The 12,285-nt window shown below is 34.1% G+C and overlaps 1 protein-coding gene across 1 annotated transcript in view; it reads left to right on the top strand.

Moving 5' to 3' along the window:
• Window positions 1–12,285, top strand: part of MAP2 (microtubule associated protein 2) — a 95,025-nt gene that overhangs the window by 27,328 nt on the left and 55,412 nt on the right. The window contains exons 2-3 of the mRNA XM_070933828.1: window positions 7,929–8,042; window positions 9,820–9,897. Coding sequence (XP_070789929.1) covers window positions 7,929–8,042; window positions 9,820–9,897 — 192 coding nt within the window. The remainder of the gene's footprint in view (window positions 1–7,928; window positions 8,043–9,819; window positions 9,898–12,285) is intronic.

The raw sequence follows: 12,285 nt of genomic DNA, 5'->3' as shown, positions 1-12,285 counted from the left end.
AAGAGAGTTTGGAAGTCCCTAGGGCTGAAAGTTCAGCAACAAATACATACTGTAGAGAAGATTGAATCTATCAATTAGCTCCAGATCTAACCTCATCTCCAGTTGTCATATCCATGTTATAAACTTTATTAAAAGAAAAGAAAGATTCACCATTTATTTCCAGGCATGCCTAGAATCTTAGCAGAGTGTGAGATGATGGCTGTCAGTTTTTGATCGAGCATCTATCACTCAGCTTGATTGCATTGGATGCCTTCCAGTCTGGGCTGCAACTGCAGCAACATACATTGCCAACTGATAAAGAAAGGAAGAGGTTACGTACTTTCAGGCATACGTATGGGCATTTTATTTCATTATGTATGACCCATTACCAAGCCTGTTTTCAAAGTATCATCACTTTCTCTGGGAGGACAAATGTCAAGTCATGTAGGTTTTCCAGGCAGAGACAGCATGCTTTGTTAAACAAGAAAGATTGCTTGTCATACTGTTAAATCAGCCTTGAAGGTGATAGTTATTTCTACTGAGTTGAAGCTAAATCCAGCATCAAGGGTTTATCTTTTAACAATGGTTGGGTTTTTTTTTAACACAATTGATATCCCTTGAAAGGATAAGGAAATTATGTGATACATATTGTGAATGAGGTCCTTGACAATTAAAAACCATCTTGTCTGCCGAATAGGGCCAGTGATTCTGTTCCTAACAGTTGTTTTTCTAAACTAAATTGCTATTATAAGATATAATATCTTAGAATGCCTATATGTAGGAATTGCTATGCACAGACCAAACTGGTAAAATCATATCAATGACTGGAAAAGATGGTGTAGTAAGGGATGTAGATTTCCTGGTTGGGAGTGAGAGTGATGAGGTAACAGTTCCTACCAGTTGGAAATTACCTACCCCTCAGATCCAAAAAAATCTTTCTATGCACCATTTGTCTCTCAAACGGACAAGTCAGTAGTTAAATGGCTCATCTTCCCAAGCCTGTGCAAATATAATGGCATTGTGGAGACACAAGGAGGTGGCACTAATCATAGACTGGACCAGGATTTTGATGTGAAAGGGATCTCGGGGAATAACTAGACATAATTATCTCAGATGATTAAAGCTGTTGCAAAATTCATGAATAAGGAATTGATGTTATTTGGGAGCTTATAAAAGAGTTAGGTTTCTTCAGCCATCCAAATTTTATTTGAAAAGTTGCATAAGCTATTTTTTGCACTCTGAAGCAGAAATTGATATATTTAAGAGTCATTAAATCAAGGAACAAAAACTTTAAATCATTTTTTTCATCACTTACATTTTAAATTATATGCTGTGAGGAGATTTCAAATGTGTTAGCTTGAGATTCGGTATCATCAATGCTCTATCTTGGACTGAACAGGAGATGTAGTAGAAATCTTGACTGTTTGTCTGAAGCGGATGGATTGGATGGGGAAAAACAGAATAAGATTAAATCCCAATAAGAGGCAGTTGCTCCACCTATTGCTATGAATGGGGTTGTACTACGATAGAAAATCTGTCATTCAATCTTATGGTCTGCCTGGACTTCTGGCTCCTGCAGGTGCCGGGGTGGCCATGGGCACTGAGAACAGTGACTCATGCCCTTGGCATCTCTCAGTTAGAGTGCTGTAATTTGCTTTAAGTGGAACACTGTGGAAGATGACTCAGAAGCCTCAACTGGCACAGAACGCTGCTGCTCAGCAGCGTGGTCCAGTTTAATAGAATAATACTTTATCTTGAAAAAGCTTCCAATAGGTTTTGAAGCCCCTTTTGAGGATTGCTATAAACCTCTGTATAGCTTGGGTCTGGATTCAGTTTATATGTTCTAACGGAGAAAATATGCTTTGGGTCCTCATCCTTATAAAAGATCAGAGGGGACCCAGAAAATAACACTCTTAGCTGTAGCTTCCTCTCTCTGGACTTCAAAGGTCAATTAATTCCCTACACTTTTAGTTTTCTGGAAACAAGTCAGTTCTTGGCAATGATGCTACGGTTACTAAGTAGTATAGGGAAGGAATTTTTTTCCACTTTGTTTGAGATTTTTAAGGCAGGTATAAAAATAGAGGGAAGTGTTTCCATTCTATCACTCTAATCTAAAACGGCAATAACAACTCTTAAACAATTTTGCCAAGTTGTCTACAAATGTGGAAGTTCCTTCTGATACTGAAACAAGAGTCTAAGGGAGGGGAGATTTTCCTGATCATTGGTATTAAAGTGAAACTACCCAAAACATTTTGTCACCTTAAGCAAAACACACTGGGATCTTCTTCCTAAATAAAACCAAAGTTAGTACAAGTACTTCAATCTGATTGAAATCTCTCTTCATTTAGGACTTGTAATAAAATGTCATCTATTGGCTGGTATTCGATTTTGTAAAATTCCGCTGGGATGCCGTCTGGACCTGGTGTTTTATTGTTATTCAACTTCTTCTTTGCTTCCATTAATTCTGACATCGATATTGGTTTGTTCAAGAGTTCTCTTTGAGTTTCCTTTATTTCTTGAATGTTGGATTTATTTATATATTCTTTCACTTTTCCCAATTGAATTTCTTCCTGTGCATATAGTTCCTGATAAAAATTTCTTACGATTCGCTTTTTTTCTTCGTCCATGTGTTGTAATTGCCCTTGTTCATCTTGTAGTTGGTGTATTATTATTTTTTTCCTTTTCTTTCTTTAGTTTATAAGCCAACCAACGTCCTGTTTTATTTGCGAATTCGAATTGGTTTTGTTTTGCCATTTTGATTTTCCTAGCTATTTCTGTTGTTGTTATTAGATTTATTTCATGTTTGATGAGATTTATTCTCCCCTTGATCTCTTTCTTGTCGGGTCTATTCTGTAATTCTGCTTCCTGTTTTCTGAGCTCAATCAATAAATTGTTTCTTCTTTGCTGTTTCTCTCTGTTTTTCTTCGCCTTAAATGAGATTGTTAATCCTCTTATATATGCTTTTGTAGTGTCCCATAGGACTTGCAATGATGTTAGTTCCCTGTTGTTTATTTGGAAGAATATCTCCATCTCTTTCTTTATCATCTCTATATATTCTTTATCTTTAATAATCTCTCTATCCATCATCCATCGTCCCCTTTTTGGCTGGCCTTTCCAGACTATTGTTATAGGACTGTGGTCCGCCCATACATTCGGTGTGATTTCAATTTCTTTTATATTTTCTCTTAATTCTGCAGTCATCCAGGCCATGTCTAGTCTGGACCAGGACTGATGAGGATTTGAGTAATAAGTGTACTGTTTTTTAGTTTTATTCAGTTCTCTCCAGGCATCTTTCAATTGTAACTCTTGAATCATGTCCTTAAAAGAATCAGGTAGTGTCTTTTTCCTAGAGTTATTTTTTTTGTTACTTTGGTAGTCATAGTCCATGTCCACGATTGCATTGTAATCCCCTATTATACATAGATGTTCGTAGTCTAATTCTTTAATTTTATCATGCATCTTTTTAAAGTATTCTTTTTGGCTCCCGTTCGGGGCATATATTGATATCAATAACATATTTCGGGTCTCCATCTTAATATCTATCATTAGTATCCTGCCATCTTCATCTGTGTAAATTTGTTTTGCCTGGATATGGCTTTTAATGTATACTGCGATACCTCTTTTTTTTTTTGATCTGATAGTGAGGTGAATAGTGTTCCAAGTTTTCTGTTTTCTAGTAACTGTTGATGTTGTTTTTTGATATGTACTTCTTGTAGGTTGATAATATCTATGTCTAATTTTTGAAGTTTTCTGAAAGTGTGTGTTCTTTTGGTTGGTAGATTAAGGCCGTTTATGTTAATTGAGATTAATTTCAACTCTCGTCCCATTTCCTTTAGTTTTCCTTTATTAGTTTAAGTTTACTTGTGTTTCTTGTTACCATATGTGTTTTCCCCCTAGCCCCTTCTCTCTCCATCTTCTCTCTTTCCCTAGGCTCCTTCTCTTCCTTTCCTTTTTTTGTTTCCCCCGTGGGGTGTTCCTGGTTTACATTATCTGAATCACGTCTAGTTTCCTGTTCCTCTTCTATTATAAAGTGAGTGTCAAAGAATTCTTGTGCCTTCTCTATCGTATCGATTTTATATTTTTTGTCGTCCCAAGATATTAAGATTCCCTCCGGCACCAGCCAGCGGAACATTATTTTGTGTTGAATCAGTAGGGTTGTCAGAAAATTATAGTTTTTTCTGTATTCTCTTATTCTTCTTGGAACTTGTTTTAGGGTTATTATTTCTTTCCCTTGGTAGCAGGGTTTTCCCTCTCTCATGGACGTGTAAATCTCTTCTTTTACAGTTTTACGTGCGAATCTAACATGTATTTCTTTAGGTAGTTTGTTCCTACGAGCATAGTTCGTATGAACTCTATATATTTCGTCAATTTCCCTACTAATATCGCTTTTTTCCTTTTGGGTAGCCTCTACTAATATATCTGTCATCAGGTCTCTTAGATCTTCTCCTTTTGTTTCTGCAATATTTTGAAATCGCAAAAAGAATGATGCTTTTTCTAATTCTAAATGGGTAATTGACTCTTCGAGTTCTCTATTTGACTCTATTTGATTTTGTTCGACATTGTCCATCTTTTTCTCCGTTAGGATCATTTTGGCTTCCATGTTTTGGATTCGTTCTTCATTTTTGACTATGTTTTGTTGTATTCTCTCGATCTTATCATCCATTTTTTTAATATTATCATTTATTTGTCCTACTTCTGATTTCAATTCCTCATGGTTCTTTTTTGTTTCTTCGTGATTATTCGCAATTGTTTCTTGGGTTTTGTTCATCCCCTCCTGAATCATAGCTAGTATAGACTGTATATTCTGTATGCTGTGTGCACTGGCAGCTTTTTCTTTGTCTGTAGTTAACATCGTGTCTATGGTTTTTTGTTGTGCAGGTGAAGATTGTGTAGATATTGGGTTTGTTGTTAATTTTTTCCCTGATTTAGTTATTGTTAGTGAAGATGTTGCCATCGTTGTCTTTTATATTACTTTTCCCCAAATTTTCATATACTAATTGATTGGGGGTGGATGAAATATCGTTATATAAGGATCGGGTTAATTAATTCGAAGGAGTTAGGGGGAAAAAACAATATTTTAACAATTCATTCTTCTATTCTTATCCCTAAACAGTATAGTGCAATTAATGCTTAAATACCAAATAATCACAATACTTAAATTCACTTTAAAATTAAACAATCTCTATATAACCTTTATATGATAGATCAATGGGATTTAAAGTTCTCTATAAATCATCTAAAGTATTCTATTGAGTTATATCACCGTTACCAATACATGCTACCTATATTAATTATCACAATTATTATTCCTTAATGATATCTATAACAATCTCTATGCAATGTCTATATTAATATCTAACTTTCTAGTCAATATGCAATATAATTCCACTTAATCAATATATTATTTTGCAATCTATATAGTTGTTTCAATATGGTAGGAAACAGTAAGACAATAAAAGAGAAGAGAAAAAAAATAGTAATGTTAAATCAATTTCTTAATGTATATTATAATAATTTCAAATTTGATATTAATGTTCTTTAAGCAAAGTTAAGTAAGTTTTAAAATAGATGAAATTTAGTAAATTAGTATTTAAAGTTCTCAACTATATCACTCTCAGACCAATTGGGGTTGCTTCCTTCTCCTTTCCTTCTTCCTTCGTTCTTCAGTTCGCCTTCTTTTCACCCATCTGTCCCAGTTCTATTTCAATATCCTCTATTAAATCCGTAAGTAAATCAATTGTTCCAGTATTTCTGTGTAGCAAGTTGTATCTCCTTTGCCAACAGCGTCAATGTATCTAATGTCTCACTACGAGTCTCGTGTCTGTAGTTGAATTTATTATTGTCGCTGGATACAAAGTGAAGGTTTTCTTCTCCAAATCCTCAGTCCGCCATTCGCTACTGTTCAGTTGGTTTCCTTCCGCTCACAACGATCTTAAAAAAGTCTCAGTTCTTTAAGTTCACTTTCTACAATCTTTCTCTTAAATAATCCTTTTTTTCCTCTGTTAAGTCAAATTGTGTTGTTTTAAGGTTATAATCCACCGCTTACTTATAATCCTCTTTGTCTGTCACTCGTTCCTTTCGCCTGTCAAATCTGCGTTGTCACTGTGTGTATTGAGCTTTGCTCCGATCACTGTCTCTCGCCGCTTGCTTGACGATCTTGCCACCACTTTTTGGAGTCCTATTCTCGCCAATATATTTAGGTCCTTATGATTATACCTTTATATTTCGATCTGCTTAATCTTTACCAATGTTTCTCTTGAATCTTCGCTTCCACACTTATCGGTTGACAGTGCTCCGGCCGGCCAAAATGGCTGGTTTTTTTCCTGGCTGGAATTAGGAGGGTTTCCTCTGAACCTTCAGGGTGATTGCTGTCACACCAAGGTCCTAGAGAATCCTCCTTTTTCTATCGACCTCTCCGTAGAAATTACCGCCCAAAAGTACCCCTCAGACCGGAAACCTACCTACTAGGTATACTGACAAAGGACTATAAAAAAGAGACACAATACTTGATAATACACATCTTAACCGCAGCTAGAATCGTCTTCGCACAAATGTGGAAATTGGAAAACACGCCACCAGAAGAAAAAATAATACAAAAAATTATGGAATGTGCAGAAATGGATAAATTGACTAAAGAAATACAAGGAAAAGAAGATACAGACTTTTACTTAATTTGGCAAGAATGGTACAAATGGTTAGATAAAAAAGACACGAAATAAGAGAATACCACCCAATGACACAAAAATAAGGAAATAAAAGGAAATATCGTTATATAAACATTGATACAAGATGAAAGATAATATATATAGATATATTGATATATAATTACCGAAGTAACTCTACTTTCAAAGTTCAAGTTATATGACTTGATTTCAAATTTTATATATATTTTTAAATGTTTTAATATTTGTATTCTATGTTTTTTATCTTGGCTGTACACCGCCCTGAGTCCTCAGGGAGAAGGGCGGTATATAAATTCGAAATTAAATTAAATTAAATTAAAAATTAAATTGTATAGTTAGTTTATGTCTAGTTTGTTTTAACGTTTATGTCTATATGTGTATGTTTGTTTACAATAAAAAATTTAAAAAAAAAAAGAAATCTCTCTTCAATAGAAAAATAGCACAATTGGGCAAGATGGGTGGGTGATGGTAATGATGTAACTAACCTATTTGGTGAGATAGTTGACAGGTCACTTCATTCTCTCTAATACTATGCAGCCATGCTTTTATTTAACCTTGAACCTGCCCACATTCACTAACTAAATCCCAGAACCCCTAAGAAACAGTACGCACAGACAGTCCTTTTTTTAAAAAAATAGCAATTAAGTCTATAAAGTACTAATTGCTTGGTAGCAATAATGCTTTACTTCACAGATCAAGTATTCTAAATAAAGAGTCTTCAAGTAATTTCAATATAGTGCCTCGGTAGGGAATCTGCAGTTCTCCAAATGTTGATGAACAGCAGTTCCTAACAATCAACAAATAGGAAGTGGAGTAATATCTGAAAGATTTAGATTATTCACTCCAGCTGAAGTACAAGTACTATTCCTCAACATTTTTGATAAATCAATGCAGTCATGGAGACTAGAATTAATAATAACTATATGTGGAAATTTGACCTTACATTAGATAATATATGATAGATAGATAGATAGATAGATAGATAGATAGATAGATAGATAGATAGATAGATAGATATCATAGGTATCATAGATATTATAGATAGATAGATAACATAGGCAGGCAGGCAGGCAGACTGACTGACTGACTGACTGACTATTTTGGGGGAAAGCAGCAGTACTAAGTTAGCAAAATAGAGTAAGTTGAGTATAATAAAGTAAGCGTGGAAAAGTGCTTTCAGAATTGCAACTTAGATTGAAAATAATTGTCTTCCTATATCATTAACATGCTTTTGTTTGTCTTGTTCTAATCCTCCATCCGTCCCAGAAGAAGTATCTGCAAGAATAGTCCAAGTAGTAACTGCTGAAGCTGTGGCAGTTCTGAAAAGTGAACAGGAAAAAGAAACCCAGTTCAAAGATCAGCCAGCGCAATTACCTTTAGGTAAAGCAAATGATCTTAGATGTATGTTTGTGGTGTGTTAGAAAACGAAGTGTTGAATTACAGCTTTCCCATTTTTAAAAATTGTATAATTTATTTCATTTTTAAGACCTGAGAGCTCACTCGCTTAGAATTATTTTGCAGCTTTTTAGGAAAGGTAGGATTATGTTACAGTCCAATTTTTGACTTTTTATATGAATAATACAAACTTCAAAATAGGATGTTTATTCTTTAAGTAATTTTTCAACTTTCCCAGCAATCAAAATAAGGGGCAATGGATAAAAAAACCCAATGGAATTAGTGATCAAAAGGTTATATTGGAAGTGAGAAATCTAGATTCAGGGCCCTGTTTGCTCATATTGCTCATGCAGTTACGTTGGGCCAATGTACTGTGTCTCACAGGCTTGTGAGGATAAGGTTTGGAGTCTCCATATGTGATGTCTTGAGTTCCTAGATGGAAAAAAAGGGGATAGAAATATTTCTGTATATAAATAAGGTTGTTCAATTACATATATCCATGCACATGCATAAACAGATAGACTGCCAAATTTTAATCAGTTGTCCAAACCTCTGCAAGTTTAAAAGAAAAACTGTTCCTGAGAGTTGGGGGCTTGCTGTAAATATTAAGAGAAATAGAAAGTAGAACAGAAATCAATTAAAATGGGTGTCTGCTTTTAGGAACAAATATATTTTCTGTGAGCAGAAAGCATATTCAATTCATTTTATGCTGAAACTTAAGCACATATTTAATCTCTCTCTCTCTCTCTCTCTCTCTCTCTCTCTCTCTCTCTCTCTCTCTCTCTCTCTCTCGTGCTAACAAGAATAATCATTTATGAACATAGTATGAATACTATACCTTTATATATAATAGATTCATTTTCCCATGGATTCAGCTTTAATCTACTTATCTTACCCATTGCTATATACATCACAGATCTATGAATGTTGCTAATATTCCTATATTACAGGAACCATAAATAAGACTGAAAAGACTTTAAAATACATTATTTTAAAGTCCTGTTTAAAAATGGTTTATTCTGTAATGATGTAAATTGGTCAAAGAGATGCTTACATTTGCCTGGTTGTTGCCTAGTATTTCAAGAGAAAGCCTAGGAAATATTACTTGGGTATATTTAGCACTGATTTCTGCTCAAGCCACTCTTTTGCTCTTGTGCCACATACAGTATGTCATCTACCACCAATAGATGATTAATAGGAGGTGAGCATCATGATTTTTACTCTGGTTATAAAAAAAATTAGCTGGCAATTATGTAAGAAATGAAGATGATGCCAGAAAAAAAATGTTTAAATTGTAATGACATATGAAAGAAATAAATTACAGTACTGATTTCTCAATTTCACATGTGAATTTTACATGTGATTGGATCCTGCTGTAAAACCCCTCCAAATTTTATAATCAAGTATTGCTTGATTTTTTTTTCTTTTTAGGTTTACAAATCAGTTTTTTATTGTCATCTGAGAGCTACAATGTTACTTATTCAAAGAGTTGGCATGTCAACCAAGCACCCCCATATCCTCTGCCTCTTACAGTATATAGCAACATTTGTACTTGTTTATAAATGCACAAGTTTTAATGTCCCCTCATTTGAATTGAGTGGATACTTGAGTTGTACAACATTAAAAACTCCTGAGATTCACTTGAACTCATAAGATTCAATTTATTGGATGCAGACTGAAACAATGGAGTTTGACTCCAATAGTGTATTTTGGTTTCAGATTAATTAATAGATGTGTTTTCTTTCTATTGTTCAATCATTAGCAGTTGAAGAAACAGCTAACCTGCCTCCTTCTCCACCCCCATCACCTGCGTCAGAGCAGACTGGAACCCTGGAAGAAGGTAAGAATTTCCTTGGGTTGCATTCACAATGTAGGTGCATTTTTAAGAGGAGAAATCCAGGGACCCTGGTGAAAGAGAAAGAGAGGTAGGAGGAAGATTCTTTAAGTCTTAACTTATAGATTGAATAGGTGGGGTTTCAAAAAATAACCAAAAGCATATAGCAATGCAGACTTAATTTAAATTTGTATGTTGATATATATACATACATACACATGTGTGTGTGTGTGAACATGCATCTATATATTTAAGAAATATAAATGAATATGAACTATGTGAATTTTCTTTTTATCCTATGAATATTGTAAAAGGCCATGCTAGCTTTCACATTTCAAACAGAAAAAAGTTCATTAGATGTATTCATACTGATCCTGTGATGAATAATGTTCTTTAAAATGGACTGTTCTATGCTATTACTAACAAAATCATTCTTTCAACATCTGAGCCAGGCAAGCTTCATTAAGACACAGGCTATCTAGCTGAAGAGGATGCTAAGGTTCTATTTTAGCTATAAGAATGCTTATATTTCTAGAATTCTTGACAGATGAATTTGAGACTTAAGTAGATAAAGTGTTTTTCTAGCCCTTTATTACCATATTGCTAAAAATATTCTACACTGAAATTCTTCCTTTCCAACTTGTTTCAGGTCTATTTTTTAAATACAAAAATTGTCTGGTGTACTAAAACTCATTAGATTTTGAAATATTCTATTTGTTCCGAGTTTATATATAAAGAAGAAACAAACAGAATTCTATTTGCTTTACTGTATTTGCACTTATTCTGTGAAGATACGTTTATAAGGAACTTATAGACATAAGAGTGTGATGGAGAAAGAAGTTGGCAAATTAAATTATCTTCTATTTTTATATTTCATTTGGGATCAATGTTTGTTCAAATAATATTGCAATGCCTTTTCCCTTTTGTTCATCCATAAGCTAATTTATTTCTGTGTCTAAATCCATGTGGTGGGCATAAGGAATGGCCGTGAAGTGCAAGAGGAAGAGCCACTAGCAAGGCAACAGTTGGATAAATGGGTCTTGACGCCAGGTCAAGAAATTAGACAGGCCCTTTACTAATTCTCAGTAAGATAAAGTGAGGGAGGAGAAGCACAGTCATACTTGCAATATTCAGTTACTATAACTGTTACAATAAAAAACAATCCTGACCTATATGGCTTTGGTTTCTTAGGCTGGTCTATCTTGTAGTGCAGTCCATTGCAGCTAAGCTTGTTTTGTAGGTTTAAAATGTGAGATTATGATGAAACTGTTATTTCTGTTTCAGCCTCAAGTTCTCAAATTGTGGGCTTGCAAACAACATAGGTGGGGACTACAGGATTTTAAAGAACTGGTTGTGTTTGTGCAAGGACAAGGGGAGCACTGTTGCAATTTGTTCCACTGGTCTGGTTGTCTTATCAAAATCATTCTTAGTTACAGAAGCACTGTGATTTCTAGCTGGTTTACTGACAGCCACTCACTTCTGGTGTGGGACTAAATCTGAAGACTTTTGAATATCTGTGGAAGTGCATATATTAGGAAGGGTCAGTATTTTTATCCGTTAATTAACATTTGTAGGCTTTCAAAGTGGAAAAGGCTTGTTAAGTGGTAAGAAGAAAACTAAAGATGATTACTTTGCCAGTAATGCTGATGAAATTAGCTTCAGAAAATGCAGTGAAGTTTATTTTAGTAAATCTAGGTAAATGGTAAGTGTTTAGTTGTTAGTAAGATTGTAATAATTTTTAGTAAGTAGTACACTTCTTAATTATCTAATCCTAAACCCAATGAAATCATTAGTTGTACTCGTGAATGAGGCCTATAATTGATATGATAAACAATTATCATTTTTACAGTATCATAAAGTTTGAGAACTTTTGCTTTAAGGTATTAAAGAGGTTGTAGTCTTAAAATTCTGCAATTTAAATATGCAGAAAGACTGAGAGAACATATGTAATATTACATGCAGGAAAATAAACTGCCCTAATGATGTTTGAAAATATTTTTTTAAACATAGAACATCCAGGCCAAACTTATAAACATTTGCTACATTTTTTATTTCCATAAGTGCTAGTTTTCTCAGGGGATTTATCAAGATAAATGTAGGATGAAACTACCAGTACTCTATAAACATTTTTCAGCCATTTGCATGATTTAAAAGAGATTTCATAACCAATTTTAAGCACTTTGGGATTGAGTTGTTTTACCTTTTGAAATATGAACACTTGAAATTAAAGTAATTCAAAGGGAATTATACACTACAGTCACAAACATAAAGATTTTTGTTAAGATCAATTTTCCTTAAGACCAAATTTAAGATTATTTTGAACTATAACAATAGAAAAGAAAAAATGGATACTTGTGTTAAAGCAGCTTCACATGAAGTGCCAGGTTGCCTAAA

The sequence above is a fragment of the Pituophis catenifer genome, unplaced genomic scaffold (assembly GCF_029215685.1).
Source record: "Pituophis catenifer annectens isolate HBS135680 unplaced genomic scaffold, rPitCat1.0.hap2 SCAF_1, whole genome shotgun sequence".
Lineage (NCBI taxonomy): Eukaryota > Metazoa > Chordata > Lepidosauria > Squamata > Colubridae > Pituophis > Pituophis catenifer.
Note: the sequence above shows the minus strand (reverse complement) of the source record. Positions and strands in the feature narration are given on the sequence as shown.